Genomic DNA, 20,405 nt, shown 5'->3' on the forward strand with positions numbered 1-20,405 from the left:
GCGCAGACCCATTTCCCCGTGGTTAAACTAGCGAAAGTGGATCCGCCTTGTGCTTTAGACCACATGCTCAGATAGTTCAAATAGGGCCCTCAGTCTGTGTTCCTCTGTGATTGTGGAGCCATGATTTACTTGCTGTTTTTTGCCATGTGCTTTAGTCCTTGTTTGTTGTCATAGTTACTTATTAGTTTCAGGTGTTTCTGGTCATCCCTCTTGTTAGCCTGTGTATATACTGTATAGCCCTTATTTCCTGTGTAGTTTGTCAGTTGTTGCTTGGATTACCTGCTTCCCTGTTTGCATGTTCTTCTGTTACTTTGTTTTATTATTAAAACTTTCAACTGCATTTGGATCTGCTTTTGCCTGCCTGGTTTCTCCAAATCTTAACATAAAAACCAACCAAATAGAGGGTATATACGTGAAGCCACTTTCCCACGTGAACACGCCCCCTTGAGTGGCAAAACGCTCAGCAAAATGGCTGCTTACAATATCAGGAAACCTGGTTCCTTTGTAAGTCATAGGGATCACCATCAAGTCAAACTGCTTTTAATTTCAGCAAACAATTGCGTTTGTTAGTCCCGGTATCTTTGTTTCTCCTATTTAAAGCAGCCATTTTGTGTTTTGTCACTCAAGGGAGGATTGTCCCGGCATGTTCACGTGGGAAAATGGTAGCAGCAAAGGTTGTACTTCTTACATCAGCTGAAGAAGTTCAACCTCACAAACTCTATTAAAACAGATTTACTCAGCTGTCATAGAGTCTGTCCTATGCACATCCATCACTGTCTGGTTAGGCTCAGACATCAGAAGACTACAGAGGACGGTTCGGACTGCTGAGAAGATCATTGGTGCTCCCCTGCCCACCCTCCAAGAACTCTATACATCCAGAGTGAGGAAAAGGGCTCAGAACATCACCCTGGACCTCTCACATCCAAGCCATCATCTCTTCACAATGCTGCAGAGCACTGAGCACCAAACAACCAGACACAACAACAGCTTCTTCCCTCAGGCCATCTACCTCTTGAACAGTTAAATGTCTTTACACACCGTGCAATTAATGACTCTGTGCAATAATAATTAAGTGCAATATTAATTATATCCTCCAGATAATACACTATCTATTTTTATACAGCCTTTTCTGTCAATTATATTTCATTCATTCTGCTGTATATAGCACATACCTTGTACTACAATAGTCTATTCTTATTTTTTACTTGTGCATATTTACACACACACATAGCTTTACACTCTCTATATCTTTATCTTATGTTTATTGTATTGTATTTCTTAATTGTTTATACCCATAGGCCCTTATTTAAATCATTGTGTACTGTATTCTATTGTGTTATGGTCTCTGTGTTCTGGATGCTCCTGTCACCAAAACAAATTCCTTGTATGTGCAAACACACTTGGCAATAAAGCTCTTTCTGATTCTGATTCTGAAAGTGTTGTCAATGCATTCCCTCTATGGATCCAGCAGTCTCGTCCATTTGCGCCAGGGATCTCGCTCCTTCAAGAGCCACATCAAGGCATTTTTGGACATTTCAAACACCAATAACCTCCACGATTTCATGCTGAGTGTTATATTTCTGTCTCGATGTTTTTAATAATCACAAACCTGCCTGTGATGGTCCTCAAGGGTCGCTGATGGAATTCTTGGATATTGCATTGCTGGGAAACGAGTCTTCTTTCACCATCAGAAAAGCAAAAGAGGAAGCCTCCCCTAAACATTTTTTTTGGGGGGGGATGTGGGGGTACTTACCAAGCTTCATTGGTCATGGAGCCCGGCCAGACACGAAAGCCTGCATGGCCCACGCTGCCTCTCTAGAGCTGGTCCAAAGTCCGGTGGTTCCAAGTCCGATGGCTCCGTAGGTGCCTGTTCTGACGTTTTCCTTCCAGTGAAATCAGTACTGCCTGTGGTGGCTACGGCCCTTTTGTTAATGGCCCAGGTGGCCGTTCCCCGAGTGCCCTGTGTTCCTTGACTCAGCCAAGATGGCTTTTCCTGAGTCCCCTGAGCTCCCTGCCACAACCAAGAATGACTCTTCTCCCTGGTTCCCAGTTCTGACCTGGCTCCTGACCCCACTGGCTCAGCCCTGGTCTCTGCCTCTCCACGGCCCTGGCCCTCCCCCTGTTGTGCCATGTGTTTTAGTCCTTGTTTGTTGTGACAGTTACTCATTAGTTTCAGGTGTTTCTCCTCATCCCATGCGTGTTCTTTTGTTACTTTGTTTGATGTTATTACATCTTTTAATTGCATGTGGATCCGCCTTCGTCGGCCTGGTTTCTCCAAATCATAACCCTGTTTTTTTCATGTAATATGAATGACTAAATGTACTGTGTTTCAGGTATGACTGCTGACACTGATGTGTTCATCAGTTCTGGTGAAAGTGAGTCTCTGTCCTGTAATGATACTCTTCATCAATGCTCCTCAACTTCATGGATCTTCAATCATTATAGAACATCTACAGTAGAAGTGTTTGCTGGAGGAATAAAAAAGAATAACACAGAGAGATCTGAGAGAATGAGTCTGACATCTGACTGCTCTCTCAACATCTATAACACAACACAACATGATCGTGGAGTTTACACCTGCAGACAATATGTGAATGGACATCATCATGGAACTGAGTCACAGGTTTATCTACATGTTCTTCATGGTCAGTGTTTCTCTTCATTTAAATCAATGCAGCTTTAATTGAAACACAAATCACACAACACTCTTTTTTTCAGTGTTTTCATCATCATCACAGACTGAGATAAGAGCAAACACACCTGTCACTCTCTCCTGTCAGCTGTTTACATAAGACTGTGATTATGTGTTGAGTTATGATGGATTTCAGCTGGTGTGGATGAATCAGGCTGATGATGATCTACAGACAGACTCCAGATATCAGATTAGATCAGATGAACATGATTGTCTCATCTCTCTGACTACAACACTGGTGAATGAAGACAACAACACAGAGTTGAGATGTGTGCTCAAACACAAGAATGACATCAAGACCTCAGTCACACATACTGTCAGATTTACAGGTAAGACATCATTTCAGAAGACTATCAGTCATAACATCAGATGTTGCTGTTAATTCAGCTAAACTAAACTATATTTTTATAGCATCAGTTAAGTCAACAACAACAACAAGAGGTATGAAGTGTTCTTACAGTACAACATTGAGCAATACACTCAACACTTGTCATTGAAAGTTTCATCTTCATGAACTCTCTTGTGTGTCTTCTAGTGATTCTAGTGATCGTCGAGGTGTCAGTGTTTGCTGCTCCTACTGTCATTCTTCTTCAGATCATCTGTGCACGAAGAGCGCGTGAGTCTTCATCATCCTCATCATCACACAATCTCTTCATTTACATTCAAAATAATATCAAATTGCTCGGTTTTACTGCTGTATTTTCTTTTCAGACAACAGAAGAAGGACTCAGAATGCCCCCCAGGAAGACCAGGAAGGGATATCAACTCATTTACAATAAAATGCTCTGTTGATAAATGTGGAAATGATGCATCTACTTTATGACTTTATTCATGTCTTGATTTTTTATGTAAGGGATAATCCAAGGTTTTAATGCACGACGTGGAGGCCAAGAACCACCCGACGCAAAGCAGCTTTTATTGATGTTTACAGTGAGATTTAAGATCAAACAGGTGAAAATTACAGTGATTTTGTCAATTAAATTTCAAATCTAATCAAACTTACTGGAGCTACCTGTGCGTTAAAGGCTTTTAATGCACACCTTCCTACCAATCAGAATCCAGTATTCAAACAGACCATGGTATAAGTTTCAATTAATAAATAGATAAAGGTACCAATAAGCAAACAAATTAATCAATAAATGAATGAAACAACAGAAATAAATCTGAAATAATAAAAATATCTTATTTTCTCACTCGTCATGAGTACTCTAGTGATGTGTGCGAGACGTCATGGTGTATGGGACACTTGTTAGTGCGTCAGACTCTCGTGTCAAAGCCAGACTGATCATCAGTTTGAACCCTGCTCAGAGCAGTTTTGGGTAGGAATGGCTGCACATCTAAATTAATTGTTTATTACCTTTATCACTGCATTTGTCTATATTTATTCATTTCTTTATTCATGCACTTTATTAAGTCATTTCTTATCCTCCAAAGAAAACAAAAATGATTCTGTGTCGTAGTAGATTTCATGAAATTAATTGAGTAAACTTTACTTAATACAATTGTGTTCTTTTTCTTCTGTATGTTCAACCCACTTAAACTTGTATAAAGGATCTTTACTTCATTATTTTGTGGTGGGACTACTAAATTAATTTCCCTAACTGAGCAGTGAATTTAGAGTTCCCAGCATGCTTTGCATGCGACAGCATTAGGAGAGTCATTTTTGTGAAAAGTGCTATTTTATGTGCTTTACAATAAAATGAAAGACTTGATAGTGTTTATTGTTCAGTTGTCTTTAAGATTTAGAAGAGATTCTGTTCGTGGTTACCATCGATCAGAAGAGCGGTGCTTGTGCTTAGGTCATGGGAGAGCTCGTGATGTGCTTCTTTCACTCAGTGAACAGTAATGCTGCTAATGCCAGTACTGAGACAACTCTCAGCTTACTTGTACATCATATACAGTATGTTGTAAACAATACATGTTAAACTGAAGTTAAATAAGATCAAGAAGTTATCGCCAATGCTCAAATTAGTACTTCTTGATTTGTTAAAGTTTATCATGTGACATGTGCTTAAATAATTAAGGTAATTTTACTTGATTTATTCATGGAATATTGCGTTAAAAATATGCTTTAAAGTACTTAAAAAAATTAAGGTAACAGTATTACACAAAATATATTTAAGTAAATATCCGTCGCATTTTTTTACAGTGTAACATTTGTGAGAACATGTAAGGGAAAGAATCTGCTCTGATGTAATACACGTACGGTGGCTGATGTTATTGATGTAAGGATGGATGAGATATATTTTGATGTATCTAATTCACTGTAAAGAAAAACGGTACAGTTTTAATAAAAATGCACAGGGAAATGACAGAATTCCACTCGGGTCCTAACTTGCTCTCCTGAAATCAATGTACATCCCTAAGAATGAATGCAGCCTCTTCATGAGTCCTCTATAAAAGCACACATGACACATAAGTCACTGAGATGGTCTCTGTGTGATTAAAATGTGTGCCATGAATGACTGTTTTAATGAATGAATGAATGAATGAATGAGGTACACCACTTGCACTTTAAAAGGGGGAGGAGATGGAAATAAACTCTGGGTTTACCAAAGAAAACCTGCTCCCGACCAGGTTAGGTTCACAGAGTAAGTTACTATGGTTACTGACTCTGAGTATAAGTGACCTCTCCTTTAGAAACGGGCTTGAGTTACCCCGCTTTCTCGGGTTTGACATAACTCACATTCTTTTCACTAAACCTCTTCTCTGAATCTGGCCCCAGATGTCTTGAGCACTGTGATGAGATCAGTAACCTGCAGTCCTTTCAACTGAATTGCTAAAATCTTGAATTATAACTGAATTATATTATTTGATATCATGCAGCAAAAACGTCTGTCTGTGACACAAATGTGCATATTTACAGATGAACATCTTCATAGACAGTCAGTTGCAGTGTGATCATTGTAATCATTCATTCACAAGTCTGCTGCGGTTCAGTCAGTTGAATGTGCTGCTACCAGCATACAAGAAACACGTGGGATTCATTTACAGCGCAATACCCTATCAAATTGTACTTCTAGTATTAAATAATATGAATGATTTAACAACGAAAATACACATCAGATTCCCGTAGCAGTATAAAATGAACAGGTAGGATGATTTTATAGTGCAAAAATGACGTAACATTGATGTGCACATGACTGAAATTTCAGGACACCGGACCGGTTGCTGCACCCAGATAGCAAGCATATTTGGGCCACATGTGAAAATCATCTGTCACATCTGGCCTAGCTATGGCATGGCTGAACATATATGGGCCATAGTCGTTTTGCCATAACTTTAAAAATGGCAGGAATGATCAATTGGTTCACATCTTGTTTTGGGGTGTATGGCCCACATAACAACCATTACATATTATTTAAAAAAAAACTGATTACAAATGAATGCAGAGTACCAGTAGATATTTGAGTACATGTAACACGACAAAAGCAAATGATTTTGAATACATGTATAGTTGAGCGTAGTTGGGCTTTTGCATAATCTGTAATAAAAAAATCTATTTTGAGAATCAGTGTTTGTGTTTAATATTGTTTGATTGTGTTTATTGAATTTTTTTATAATATATTTATTGATTTTCAACTTTTAAACACAACAACTTATAAAATAAACAAAGTAAATAGATAAATAAAAGTAACTACATACAATAGATATATATATAGTAAAAGAATCAGCTCACAGTTAGATCAATAACGCAATAGACCATTTTTAATGCAACAATCTCTGTATTACAAAGTTATATCTCGCTAAACAAACCCTCTAGAGAAGACAGAAGAAATGTCCCAGATATGTCAGATTTGGTTCCCACCTTCTGTGACTTGTATGATCTTTGCTATGAGTGACACAAGTCTAAAGAAGCATATTCAAGAATAACTCTATGCCATGTGTTATTGAAGGAGATTTTTCTGATATCCAATTTAATCAAATACATTTTCTTGCACAGAATGCTAGAAAGCACCTTTTTATGTTTATCTATAATGAAATTACAATGTATTCCAAGCATATTCAACGGGTCACACACAACATCAACAGCCAAAATAGGATTGATCTCGTCCTACCGCCACCCAGAACCTCTGAATCTTCCCACATTTTCCAATGAACAAGATCTCCTCCTCTATTTGACATTTTGGACACTTTGAGGAGCAATCGTGATTGAATGTGTGCCTCAGTGAGGGAGATATACGGCTCTGTGAAGGATTTGTAACTGCATTGCTTTAACTATGTTATGTTCCTCCAAACGTCATTAGTGATTTAAACATTGAGAGCTCTTTCCCATGTCTCTATGTTGTGTGGCGGCAGAACTATTCTCCTTGAGAGTCTTGTAGAAAGAGCTTATAGCATTTTTCTGATGTAGGAAAAGCTGCCTCTCCACAGCCGATATATCTTGACTTGTGAACAATGAAGTGTCTCTTTTGACAAAGTCTCTCAGCTGAAGGTAGCGGAAGAAGTCCCTCCGTGAGATATTGTATCTGTCAACCAACTGATCAAGTGACAAAAAAATGTGTCCATCAAACAATCCCTGCATGTGGTGAGACCTCCTGATGCCCAGACTTGAAAACCTGGCTCTACAATCCCTGGCAGGAGGTCAGAAGGATCACATATGGGAGTGAGTTGAGAGCCTTCCGCTCGTCTGATGTTCTGCTGTGCCCTAACAGTGCAAATTGTAATTGGATTACTGCAGGCCATCTTTATAGATTTAAGTCTCTTGAAAAACAATACATTTACCAGTGGATATTTGCTTAATGAGCTTTCTAAATCAAACCACACCAATCTGGAATCTTTATGCACATTAGAGATCATACTTAAATGGACACTGAGCTGGTATTTCCGAATATTTGGAAGATCCAGACCACCCACTGAAGATGGAAGACATAAAGTAGAAAACTTAATACGTGTTTTTTATTCATACACAATAACTCTTTATTTGTGTTAAACACATAACATAAGCTATCTCTTCTCTTTGCGTTATATCTGTTTTCAACTTGGCGAGCAAAGATCCCGCGACATCAGAAGGATCATCATCAGGCCCAGGCCCGGTTCTACGAGGGTGCTTGAGGGTGCTAAGGAAAAGCACCCTCAGATCAAATTATTAATAGCGTATACGAATAGCGTATTTTTAATAATGTAAACTAGCCAATAAAAGCAGATGCACACATAAACAAACAACTTAGTTCATTAATACATGAACACAACCTTTGAAAAAACTCTTAATTTCATTATGTCTGTATTATAATGGCGATTTATTTGATTCATGTCTTCAGCGAGCGTGAAGCGCATGTGAGCCTGTCTCTTTGATTCTTCTCTGCCTGTTTGTAGTGTTCCACTCTGGAAGTCAACTCTACTAGCTGACTGGTAAAAAAGGTGCTGCGTCCGCTGTGAGTGAGCTATACACCATTGTTTACATGGTTTGAAATTCAATTGTTTTTGTTCGATCTCATCCCTAACGGGTGTATGGATTACGTTTTACTACAGTAACCATCGTTTAACTATGGCTTTTACATTAATTTTCGTAAGGGAGGTGATCTATTTCTTGATAATGTTCCATTGTTTACATTTTTTATGAATTTTACAGATTTTGTTCTTATTACTAAATCTAGGTGACACACACACACACATATATATATATATATAGATAGATAATACCATGTTTGGTTTGGTGGTAATTTTTTTTTATATAGTATTATATAGAATATAGTTTTATTTCCTGTTTATGATTGCAGGCTATTTACAACATAACATGTTTAGATATTAGTGAGCACCTTCACTATGTTCAAAAGCACCCTCAGTGATTTGGTTCTGGAACCGTAACGGATGCATTAAGCGCATCATTCTGCGTCCAGGATGCGCATGCGCGAGTCTGTTCCACTCTGCATTAGAGACTTTTATACGGTGATAGTTTTGTAGTATTTTGCTCAAGTACATTTTTTAAGTATCTGTACTTTATGAGACTACACTGTAAAGCAATCATACTCCAGTACAATTTATAAATACATTTGTATATGTTTTTACCTTTAATACAGTACTTAATTACATTTTTAAAAATCCTACTTTTAAAAGTAAAAATACTTGAGTACATTCAAATCTACCACTTTCTTTTACTTAAGGATTAAAAGGTTAAAAACAACATTTATTTATGAAATGTAGTGGAGTGAAAAGTATGATGTGCTTTATAATGTAGGGAAGCATTTTTTGTCCAAAGTAAAAACACTGATAAAGTGCAGATATTTTAAAATGTACTTGAAAGTAAAAATGCTTAAGTACTATCCACCGCTGGTAATAAAAGATCAAAATATATGCAATTCTATGTTGATCAAGAAAAACAGTGCTAGTATCGGACCAGGATCGGTATCGGCCGATACTCAGAATTCAGGTATCGGATCGGCAAAGGAAAAAGTGGTATCGGTGCATCCCTAGAAAAATCCTGGAATGTTTTCATCAAAAACCTTAATTCCGTTTCGACTAAAGAAACAAATACATAAACATCTTGGATGACAATGGTTGGAGTAAATTATCATGAAAATTTGTTTCGAAAATGAACTACTCCTTTAAGGCTATGGATGACTCTTCTAGAAGAAAAACACAAAATTATACTTTAATCTGCATTTATGTGTACGCACATTCTTCGTGTTTATATATTTATATAAGATATTTATCTTTTTTTGTATTTAAAACTCCTTAGACGTCAATGACCCATACACGTATACTGTGACTACCTCTTCGGCCCCTTTTATAGCTTGGTTCTTTATTAAAATACACTTATATTTTGTTTTGGCAGCAAAATGATTCCTCGGTGCTATGCATACAACCATCTTTTCAGAACACAAAGATTTTTTACTGAGTATATGTTGTGTAACTGTACAAATTTACAATTTTATTTACAAGTGAAATATTGTTTGCCAGAGAAAATAAAACACAGATTGATCGAGTTGAAGCGGTTGATACAGAACAAACTGAAGTCAGAGCTCCTCGACAAACTATAACAGATGCAAATGTGCTCCAGTTATCACAAACGATACAAACACATTAATGGTCAGAAGTCTTTTGGTGTTTGGCTGTTGAGATGCTCCTGCCAGGAAAGCCGTCCCGCAGGTGAAGTAAAATAATTCCGTAGCACATTTCTTTGTTCTTTAGCGCTGAAACAGGGATTGCGGATGTTCCCGCTGTTCAGCGGCTTGAAGACTCCCGTCCCGTATCTACGCCAGGCTCCCTTGACGACCGTGTGGTCGGAATCTTCCCAGTCTGTAAATTCTGCCGGCGTGTACGCGTCCGACCGGCGCTCCAGGAGAAAATTGTGCACGCAAAGTGCGGCCATGGTGATCTTGACCACCTTCTCTGGTTCTAGACAGATGGTGGATCTGAACACCCGGAATCTGTTGGCAAGGATGCCAAAAGCGTTCTGGACTACGCTCCGTGCCCGAGAGACGCGGTCGTTAAAAACCCTCCGGCCGTGATCCATGTCCTTCTGCGGATACGGTCTCATTAGATCACACCTCAGTGGATACGACGCATCCCCCACGAACACATAAGGCATCGCTTTATTGGTTTCAGGCAAGGGTTCGGGAGGAGGGAGGCGAAGAAGGTTCTGGTCCATGGCTCTACACAGATCTGACTGAACGAACACTCCGGCGTCAGACTCGCTGGCCCGACTGCCCACATCTGCATAAATAAACTTCAAGTCTGCATCCACGGCGGCCGACATCATGATGAAGTTTTGAGACGGACAAGCGTTTTTGGCAGAAGCCTGGATGTGAATGTGCTTGGCATCCAGCGCACCGACGCAATGTGGAAACTGCCATCTCTCCTCGAAACGCTTGGCGATCCGGCGCCAGTCGTCCTCAGTGTCCGGTGTCTGAGAAAGAGACAACAGAGTAACACTGGGTGCTAAGGCAAGGGATTCAAATGATGTAGACGTGACGGACAGCAGGAGGAACGAGAACAACGCTGTCGTGTTTTAATACACTTCACTTGTGTATATGTTCAAGGGACAGATTTGTTTCATCGTTTACTCGTCTTCTTTTGTGTTCTGAAGAAAGTCATACAGGTTTGACATGACAAGAGGATATTTCGAAGAACGTTATAACCAAACAACACTGAACCCCATTGACTTCTATTGTAGGAACACAAAACCACTGAGACATTTCTCAAAATATCTTCTGTTGTGTCCCACTGAAGAAAGACGCAGCGTGAGAGGGGATAAACGATCATATGACAACAACATATGAATGATGTAAATCATTCTTCATTTTAGGGTGAAATGTCCTTTTAAATCTTGAGATATTTTGTGTGGGGAGTTTGTTGGCGTGGTACGTTATTAAACATGCGTTTTCTACATTTGTGCTAAATGTTTGACCTTTAGAACGTTGTCTTTCATGACCTGATGCAGGGCAGCACATGTCTCCAGTACAATGATGGAAACAGTGGAGCCTCCAACGGGATACTGGAGACTGAGGGATCTGAACGTTTGCCCTATCGTGAATAAATCACATTCATCATCATTTAAAGCATTTGATTAACTTACAGCAGTTAAGCAGCAGTATATACACCGACCTGTGATGAGAAAGCGCAGAGTTAAAGACAGACGCTCTCGTGCCGTTATCGCGCGCCTCATCTTCGTGTCCCGTTTCGTGATGAGAGGACTCACCAGTTGCAGCAGATCATCAAACTCCCCAGCCGTCATAAACCAACTGTTCTCGTGAACCTTTAACAACAGAAAAGCTATTGAACTAAACAAACAACACGTGATCGCGTGCGCGTAACGTTAAGTGTTCCGTCGTTTCGTCACCTCAATCTCTTTTTGCAGAACACACAGCTCCTGCTCTCCGTGTCTCCAGTGTTTCTGCCACAGTCTCTTTTTTCGCGTCTTTCGTTTTTCTGACAAGAACAGCGCACAAATCACTCGAAGAGCGTTCACATCCATCCCAGACAACATCTCGCTCTCACTGACACGTCTCGCGGGAGGTTTCATGTGGGGAACCTCCGCCTGCCAGTCAAAAGAACCAATCATTAACCGTTAAAGACTGTAGGGGAGGGACTTTGTACAGTGCGAGGTGACGCTTCGCACTTGCGCATGCGTAGTAGTTGCAGCACGGAGCAACCGTCCTAAAGTATTTTTTTCTTTTAAGCACAATTGAAGCTCACAAAATAATTTGCTGTCCGGTTGAATTTTTAGTCGGAAATATTATGACGTGCAATTTTAATTAAAAAAAAGTTGCGTGGGTGTTTTGAATCGCAACGTATGTCACTCGTGACCAATCAGAGGAGACGTTCTGACGCCTTGCCCCGCCTCCTTCAACATGGATTCGCTTCCTTCGGTTCCTTTTCTGAGCTCGTTCACAGAGTGAGTGAGTGCGCGTTCGCGTTAAACCCGCCAGAATGAACGCCTGCACACATCATTTAGTGACACGCAGCGGCGAGCAGATTATCAACAGATGGAATTTCGACTTTTACGTGTTAACAGCATTCGACGCGTTCAGAAACGGAGATTTTACCGCCTTCACGGAGTTCACCAACATTATTGAGAGTAAGCAGCGCGAGCACCCACTCTGTTTACGTGAGCATGCGTTAGCTTTAGCACGTAGCTCAACTTAGAAACTAAAGTAATAACAGTGTAAACGATCATTGTTAGAAGAAATAAAGTGATACAAACGCATAAATAACACCGTTACAAATGTCAACGTAGTTGTATGAAGTGATCGAAACGACGTTGACGTCGCGTCCCCCTGATGAAAATTACGTAACGTTAAGTTTTATTATAGTTGAAGTCTAGTGTCCACAGGTTGTTTTGAGTTTGTATGACTATAGTTTTACTACAAACACAATGGTTAAACTAAAGTTAAATTGCCCTGCAAGGTGTTGAGGAATGTTTCATGATGTCACTCACGATTGACAGGTTTGGTGGTCAGACCCATTGATGGACGCAGTGACATCATTATCAAACTTCGCTTTATGCAGTTTCTGTCCAGGATCAACAATGGAGATCGGTTAGGTGAGTCAGTGTGTGTTTGTGTTCACGTGAGTGTGTGTTTGTGAGGATGATGATGATGATGTGTTCTGATGTAGATATCACGTTTGAAGACCCGTTGACACCTCTGGAATCTGCTCTCAATGTGCTGAAGTCCATCTGCAGTGACATGAACGTCCCTCACGGAGACCACCAGCGCGTGCACAACTGCATCAAAGAGATGGTGAGAGACTTCAAAACAGGGCTCTCTTTTCAGTTTTTTATATTTTTCACATCTGTAATTAGTCTGAAAGATGTTTGTTTAGCACAAAGCTAAGCACAATACATTTGTTCAACTCACTTTATTATGTTTATTTGTGTTGTGTGATTTTGTTTTAAATCTGCAGCTCATAATAGTTTGCATCAGGGCTGGAGAGTTTGAGAGAGCAGAGCAGATGTTACACAAACACTTTCCTAAAGGAATGGATTCAGCTGGAAAGGTGAGCTCAAGTACAGACGCGTACACCACTGTTTCTCCTTCAACCAATGGTTGACGTGGTATCTGATGTGCTGTTGTTTACTGCGTTTGTTAGAAGAAGCTGTACACGAATCTGATCAGAAACAGACGTCGCTCTCACTCGGCGCTGCAGGTGAACTCGTACAATGACTTTAAACAGGACATGCTGGACTTCATCGACAGTCTCTACAGCCTTCCAGAGCCGTTCCTCCTCAAGGTCTGACATGAACCTCCTCGTTCTGTACATGTTCCTCAACTCCTCGAGACATCACTTTAAAGAATCATGCATGAATTACGATAGATTCGTTCACATTAGCAAATTAGTTTTGTTTCGTAAGTTCATCGTATTCTGATCATTGTTTGTAACACGTGTATAACATCAGTTTGGTTTTGTGTTGAAGATGTTGATGAGTCCAGACAGTCGGAGACAGAGTGAAGAATCTCCTCAGATCAGCACATCCCCAAAGAAGCGCAGCACAGCGGACTACACGTGTGCCACATCATCCCCACGCCGGTAATCTCCACGCGCTTTCTGCCATCACTGTCATGACCGTCACGTGATCTCTGAGATAAACTCAAACAGGTTTCTGCTGTTTCAGTTCGGCGTCTCCTCCGGCAGCCCTGGCACAAGTGAGTTTGGAGAATCTGCGTCTGGTTTACGGTAAACTCAGCGAGATGTACGGGGTGAGCACACCCTTCTCACAGCTTCAGCGGGACGTGGAGAACGAGGCCCTGATGGAGAACAGGACACAATCTGACGCCGAGCTTCATCTGGCGCTGTCAGAGACGCCGCTCGAGAAAATCGGAACACAGCGAGACTCCGAGGAGGAGGTGAGGGGCACGGGCGTCCACCCAGAGCTCCATGATTCTAACAGGATGAAGGAGACAGATGTTCAGGAGCTTCAGAATGACACGCAGCTGGACTCTGACAGGGGGGAGAAGAACACAGACGTCTCCGGAGAACAGCGCTGTCCGGTGCGATCCCTTTACACCGGGATGACCGTGTCTCGTTTAGTGCTGGAGGACGACAGTCAGGCCAGTGAGGAAGACACTCAGGTGGATACGATGGCACAGGAAGAAGAGTCCACACAGATCAACATCATCTCACCGGATAGACCGTCTCCGCAGAAACGTTCTCACAGGTATGAACACTGTTAAGTGTACTAACACACAGTCCTGGATTTATTCTGAATGGAAGTGTCGGTGTATTTCAGACGGATAAATGCCGACCATCTTCAGTCTGACCCTGAGTCTCCTGCAACTCCATCTGTCAATCAAACACACACGAAGAAACATCGAAACAAGAGGTGTGTTTTCATTCACGTCACATGATCAATGTTACATTTTTTAGCCTAGTTCAGATTTACAGATTCCACCTGATGTATTACTTACACATGATATTTCTGAACACCTTTCTAAATGAGTGAAGTGCATCTCTTATAGTTTATGGTGTCTGAATCTGCTTCACAAGTGCAGCGTGCTTTATTTTAATTATTGAAACTTGTGCAGCAAGGTTCTCTTGAGCACTACTTCTCGTAATGAAAATGTTGGTGTTTTCCAGGCGCAGAATTGCCAGTGATCCAGACTCTGATCCAGAGACTCAGACAGAGACATGTAACGACAGTCCGCTTCCATCAGTCGATCAAACACAACGAGATGAACAGAGAGAGACTCCTGTACGCCACACACGTTACACCAGCTCTTCTCCATCTGTCAATCAAACACAACAGGAGAAACAGAAAGAAACACCTGCACGAGCGAAACAATGTGCCAAAAAGTGAGTGTGTCCTCCTGAAGGTCATGGGTATAAATCCCAGGCCATTCACACATACTGATAAAAAAATAATCTGGTTTTAGTGAAGAGTGTTTGTGTTTTTCAGTGGTGTGGAGTCTGACTGTGATCAGAGGACAGAAACTCCTGTACATCAGACACCAGAGAAACAGCAACAACACAAAAGGTGTTTCACGAGTTCACCTATGCAAATAATAATGATGGCAGGGATAATGCTGATAGCAGGGGTAGGTAAGATATGTGTATTTGGCATGCTGTCCAGGGAGCGGGCTTCCGAGCTCGCCGGTTACTTCCGACCCCGGAAAACTCTCCCCCTGATGGGGGCGAGTGCACCGAGCTCGGAAACGGCCCGAACCCAGAGCTCACCCCAAACGCGCAGAATAAACGCTGGACAGCAGCCGGGTAGCGCATACTCCCCCCAAATAGTGAGACTTGAGGCTTCCTGAGTGATGGCTTGCGTTCACCGTGCGGACCCTGATGGTGCAAGTGCTGCTATGGCCTCAGGATGTGTGGGGCTCCTGTGAGTTGGGAGTCTGCTGCGGTCGTGGGTTGAGGACTGGCTTTTGCATGGCGGCTGATGCTGTTAAGTTGGTGATGTAGGATCTGCTGGTGCGTGGGGATGGAGAATTACTGCGAGCTCTTGCGGAGTGACTGGCGCTGAGTGGGTGGTGATGTGTATTCCCACTAGTCATGCTAAAAGATGGCTGGTGAGCGGTGGAGTGTAGAGGTGCGTGCCTCCGTAATGGGTGACGTTGCTTTGGTGATCTGGAGTTCTGGAAATTGATTCTGCTGTGGCAGAGCACGGGATGGAAACACGGGACCCTGCGGGGACGGTCGCTGAGGCGATGCTGGTTTCTGGGGGCTAAAAAGGGAGGTCTGCTGCAGCAGAGTAAGGGGAGAAGCACGGGCCCCTGTGGGGCGGTCACTGCGGCGATACTGGCTTCGGGGGGCTATGAGGGGGTCTGCTACGGCAGAGTAAGGAAAGAAGCACTGGCCCCTGCGGGGGCGATCGCTGCGGCGATACTGGCTTCTATATAATTGGTGTCTTGCTGCGGCAGAGCAAGAGTTGGAAGCACGGGCCCCTGCGGGGGCGATTGCTGCGGCGATACTGGCTTCTGTAGAATTGGTGTCTGCTGCAGCAGAGTACGAGTTGGAAGCACGGGCCTCTGCGGGGGCGGTCGCTGCGGCGATACTGGCTTCTGTAGAATTGGTGTCTGCTGTGGCAGCGCAAGAGTTGAAAGCACGGGCCCCTGTGGGGGCGGTCGCTGTGGCGGTACTGGCTTCTGTAGAATTGGTGTCTGCTGCGGCAGAGTATGAGTTGGAAGCCCGAGCGCTTGCGGGGGTGGTTGCTGCGGTGAAACTGAATTGGACTAGACGATTCGAGTGATGAGGGTCCGGTGTGCTTCTCTGATGAGGGCGCGGTCTGTTCGGATGTAGCGTTTTGTAAGCTTTGGATGACCATCGGCCGAGCGCTTGGATCTGGAGCTGTGAGAGGCCCTTTTGGGCAGCCGTGGTTGCCGCGCCAATGCGGAAAGAATGGCAGGAGAAGTGATCTGTTGGGATGTCGGTATGGAGCAAAATGGATTTTAGATGTTTTTGGAACCAGAAGCGTGTGGCGGGGTGATTTAAGTCATCTGCGAAGAGGGGTTCGGATGGAGATTTAACTTGTGATCGTCTGAAGCGGAGGTAGGCTAGGAGGGTTTGATAAAGCTGGATTGGGGAATTGAAATTGAAGATGTAGATGAAATGGCCTCTCCTGGACTGGTCAGTCTTGCTTCGCTTGATAAAAAATGAGATGGTTTCCGAATCGAGCACTGATAGATCCGAAATGGTAGGGTGAACTGGGGGATCGAAGTTGGACGTGGTGGTGAATTCTGAGCCTCTGAGGAATTAGAAGAAAGCCAAAATGAACATGGCATCGAGTGTGCGTGCGGTGTGCTTGGTGTGATAGCCTCTGCGGAGGGTGGAAATGCATTTTGTTAGAATTTCTATGGTGATGGTTGTCTGGCGTCTGGGTGGGTGGGTTGTGCTCTCTGGATGCCTTTGATGAGCATGGATGCTTGAGGGCTGGCTATGGTTGAGGAGGGTGTGTTGAAGATTAACTTGTGAAAAAACTGCATTCAGGTATCCTTTAATTAAACTGGCTTGGAGATTTTTTGTGGTGTTGAGAAAGGAGATGAATGAAGTGATGGAGAGGAGAGAGAAATCCGGGAAGGGGAGGTTGTATGAGCTGTGAAATGTTTTGAAATTCCTCCATGCTGTATGGTAAGAAAGTAGGGTCCTGCGGGAAACGGCTTGAATGATGGAGTTGAGGGAGGCGTCTAGCATGACTTTTAGAGGGTGGTTCACTTGAAGATTCATTCCGAATAGGGAGGGACAGGCGTTGGTAGGGGATCCGCGTCCGGCGCCAGCAGCCTGATTTTCTGCCAAGATCTGCGTCCTGATGCTGGTGGAGACGGGGGGTGGTTCCAGGACCGGGGCCTTGACTGGCACCAGCACGGAGGCTGCTGTAGCCAATGAGAAACTTGGGTGTGCCTGTGGTAGAGAGAAGAGGAAGGGAATAGCAGCCGATGGAGCGGCTAATGGAGGCAGCCTAGTGTTAGCGGCAGCATCCATGGCCGTACCCTTGGGGGAGGGAAGCCGGAAACCTGGGCCTGGGACGCTAATGGAGGCAGCCTCGCGTTAGGTGTTAGCGGCGGAGTCGCTGGCCAGGAGCTTGGCATGATGTGGGGGAAGGGGTTGATGAATTGTTGAACCGCCATTGGAGGCCGACTCGTGTTGTCCTGGTAGTTGAGGGAAATAGAAGCCGGAAACGATTCCTCCATATCTCCGAGCTGGAAGGCAGCTGGCGGCATTAGCTGCTCCTCTGGGGCGCGGCCCAGACTTGCAGATGGCCTGCTGCGGCAGCATGGTGGTTGAAAGTCTTGCCTTGCTGTGGAGGTGGAAAGGCCTGGCTGGGCTCGAGATGATCCGGGATCCTGGTTCGTCTCCTCTGTGGTCGAAGGTGGGGCCTCTGTCTGCAGTGAGACGTATAGGCTGTACAGTTCTGCTTTGCTGTGCTGCTTGCTGGGGATGATGTCCCGATTGGCCAATGCTTGTCGCAAGCCTGCGACGGTCCACTTCCCGATGGATGGCCGTATGCGCTGAAGCATACGATGACGCTGGCGAGGGGAGATGATGCCCGGTTGGGCGCGGTGTGGAAGTGCAGCGGCGCTTTGAGACGCGTTGTGTAGACCGGCGAAGCTGGCGGCCTCGTGGGATAGCCTCGGGCTTGTTAGCTGCATCCACGCTGGGACTGGAGCGCTGAGGAGCGATCGAATGCGCAGGAGAATCCTGTGCAGTAGGGCTGTCGTTGGCGACTGATGTCGTTGTCTCTGACATGTTGCATTACTTGTAGAGAAGGTGCAGGTAAGGCTCGCTTTGAGCTGATAGGATAGATGTCGTGATTGCAGATGGCGAACCAGCCGAGTTTGATTATGTGCTCCGGCTTCTCCCGAACTTGTTAATAAAACATCATGTCTGACTCCAGCTTTACATCACCTGATACACGATCATCAATGTAATCTTCCTGTTATACCTTTACAGATTCTTTCAGTGAATTCACACTGTTTCTGCCTTTCAAAGTCAATTCTTCAATCTGTAAATGTTTTTTTATTGGTTAAAAAAAGAGTTGATGTTTGTTGGGTTGGTGTGTAAACTTCTGGTAGGTTTCAGCTCATCCTCAGCACTTTTAATGCTCCTGTGTGTTGCAGACAGTCCGCATCACATTCTTAGTTTATTCACTCTGCACATGCGGTGTTAAAATGTCCCCTATACTACATTGCGACCAGTGTTCTTACAGCCAACGCTCTTACAGCGTACAGCAGCGTACGGCCAACACTCTTACACAGACGGCCAACTCTCTTACAGCGTACGGCCAACGCTCTTACACAGACGGCCAACGCTCTTACAGCGCACAGTCTTACAAATCACCAGCAGTAAGCAGCTGTTGACTTACGCTGCTCTTAAAGATGTGCAGAGATAAAGCAGTTGAGTTTCCAGTAGTTTGACTTAAATCTCCAGCACCTTCACTAGAGTTTAACTGCATCTTATGATTTTCTCATGTGTGATTGAGACTTTGTGTTTGTATTTCAGGCACATAATTGTTATTGATACAGAATCAGACTCTCAGCAGGAGGCAGAAGCTCAGATAGAGACTTGTAATAGTATTTCTTCTCCATCTGTCAATCAAACACCCCGAGAGAGACAGAGAGAGACTCCCGCACATCAGACGCGTAACAGCAGCGGCAAGAAGAAACAGAACAAGAGGTGCGATCTCGATTATTTTCTGGGGCATTCAGTCCATCATTTAACACTGAATTAACAACAGGGAGACATCGTGAAAGTAAATAAATGTATGGTCATTTATTTCCCTACAATATCCTCTTGTATAGCAGGGAAAGAATAGCCAGCGATTCAGAATCTGACTTTGAGTCAGAAGCTCGGAGGAAAACTCCTGCACATCACAGCAGTCCTCTGCCATCTGTCAGTCAAACAAACACTGAGAAACAACACAACAAGAGGTGAAAATCAGCATCACGTGTTTCTTTTGTCTCTGTGTGTCACGTACATGACTGTAGCGTGTTGATGGCATGTTTGTGACAGGGCCAGAAGATGGCTGGACGTGTCTGGAACTCATGAGGATTGGAGTGATGAAGAGTCGTTGTTCGGCGCCGCTGCGGGTGAATATATCTGTGTTGAACATACGACTGACGCCTCTGTGTTGTTAAACCTGATTTATCAACGTCTTTCTCTCTGCGTGTTTAAGGGCCATCACGTAATTCACATAAGGAGAAACAGAGCAGAAAGGTGCCAATATATTTCCTTGTGGTCACAGGTGATGAATTGAATGTGATCGCAGGTGTTTGATGGTGATTTGTGATTGTTGTAGAAGTGGACAGTGGAAGAGTCGAACTGGTTGAAGGAAGGCGTGCATCTTTTCGGCGAGGGCCGATGGGGGAGAATCCACTCGGCGTACCCGTTCAAAGACCGCACACCCGTAAACCTGAAGGACCGCTGGAGGACCATGAAGAAACTCAAACTGGTGTGACGGCACATTTTATAACAATCTTAACTTCTAACAGTTCTAAACAGAAGTAGAAAACTTTATTTAAAAAAAAAAAAGCTTTGTAAATTGTTCCTAAAATGCCGTTTTAAAAAAGTTTTAAGTTTTCATTTTTTTGTATTAAATGTTTAACACATTTGCAGCATTGTTGTTTGGACAATCTTCTATGTTTTATTGTGTTTAATGAAAATGGATTATGCTGAACGGGTGTAGAATAAAGATGTCATTTCTAGATCACATGATGATTTTGGATTGTATAGTTTATAATCCAGAGTCCTGCGGCGTTTAGCTTCACCTCAGCCGCTGGAATCCTGCTGCCGCCTTTCTTCACATGACACGTCTGCTTATTTCATTACTGAG

At 43.2% G+C, this 20,405-nt stretch overlaps 2 protein-coding genes and 1 pseudogene across 5 annotated transcripts; 2 read left to right on the forward strand and 1 right to left on the reverse strand.

Annotated features, from left to right (window-relative positions):
- Positions 1-2,317: 2,317 nt before the first annotated feature.
- Positions 2,318-4,404, forward strand: LOC130547513 (uncharacterized; annotated as a pseudogene).
- Positions 4,405-7,350: 2,946 nt separating this feature from the next.
- LOC130548231 (uncharacterized) lies at positions 7,351-11,646 on the reverse strand. 2 transcript variants are annotated; one of them, XM_057324880.1, is made up of 4 exons: positions 11,475-11,646; positions 11,240-11,390; positions 11,043-11,158; positions 7,351-10,541 (listed from the first exon to the last, which is right to left on the reverse strand). In XM_057324880.1, exons 1-4 carry the CDS (start codon positions 11,619-11,621, stop codon positions 9,723-9,725), a joined length of 1,233 nt encoding a protein of 410 aa, XP_057180863.1. In that variant the 5' UTR covers positions 11,622-11,646; the 3' UTR covers positions 7,351-9,722. The 2 variants fall into 2 exon arrangements, with proteins under 2 accessions (XP_057180863.1, XP_057180864.1); XM_057324881.1 differs by lacking the exon at positions 11,043-11,158 and having other exon boundaries at positions 11,211-11,390.
- A 344-nt stretch (positions 11,647-11,990) lies between these two features.
- LOC130547938 (telomeric repeat-binding factor 2-like) lies at positions 11,991-20,303 on the forward strand. Of its 3 annotated transcripts, none has more exons than XM_057324328.1 (15): positions 11,991-12,212; positions 12,582-12,677; positions 12,752-12,876; positions 13,040-13,132; positions 13,226-13,366; positions 13,551-13,663; positions 13,749-14,291; positions 14,364-14,456; positions 14,711-14,926; positions 15,030-15,107; positions 19,076-19,249; positions 19,378-19,503; positions 19,586-19,662; positions 19,749-19,789; positions 19,872-20,303. In XM_057324328.1, exons 1-15 carry the CDS (start codon positions 12,065-12,067, stop codon positions 20,028-20,030), a joined length of 2,223 nt encoding a protein of 740 aa, XP_057180311.1. In that variant the 5' UTR covers positions 11,991-12,064; the 3' UTR covers positions 20,031-20,303. The 3 variants fall into 3 exon arrangements, with proteins under 3 accessions (XP_057180311.1, XP_057180310.1, XP_057180309.1); XM_057324327.1 differs by having other exon boundaries at positions 11,992-12,212; positions 13,229-13,366; positions 19,375-19,503; positions 19,872-20,302; XM_057324326.1 differs by having other exon boundaries at positions 11,992-12,212; positions 19,375-19,503; positions 19,872-20,300.
- The last annotated feature ends 102 nt before the right edge of the window (positions 20,304-20,405 follow it).

Source organism: Triplophysa rosa, linkage group LG24 (genome assembly GCF_024868665.1).
Source record: "Triplophysa rosa linkage group LG24, Trosa_1v2, whole genome shotgun sequence".
NCBI classification, from domain to species: domain Eukaryota; kingdom Metazoa; phylum Chordata; class Actinopteri; order Cypriniformes; family Nemacheilidae; genus Triplophysa; species Triplophysa rosa.

Excerpts from the sequence above, each read along its gene's own strand:
- LOC130548231 (XM_057324880.1), bottom strand. The coding sequence starts at position 11,621 with ATGTTGTCTGGGATGGATGTGAACGCTCTTCGAGTGATTTGTGCGCTG. Across the intron at positions 11,391-11,474 it reads TTCTGCAAAAAGAGATTGAG|GTTCACGAGAACAGTTGGTT; the intron begins GTGACGAAACGA and ends CTGTTGTTAAAG. Across the intron at positions 11,159-11,239 it reads TCTGCGCTTTCTCATCACAG|GGCAAACGTTCAGATCCCTC; the intron begins GTCGGTGTATAT and ends TATTCACGATAG.
- LOC130547938 (XM_057324326.1), top strand. The coding sequence starts at position 12,065 with ATGAACGCCTGCACACATCATTTAGTGACACGCAGCGGCGAGCAGATT. Across the intron at positions 12,213-12,581 it reads GTTCACCAACATTATTGAGA|GTTTGGTGGTCAGACCCATT; the intron begins GTAAGCAGCGCG and ends CACGATTGACAG. Across the intron at positions 15,108-19,075 it reads AAACAGCAACAACACAAAAG|GCACATAATTGTTATTGATA; the intron begins GTGTTTCACGAG and ends TTTGTATTTCAG.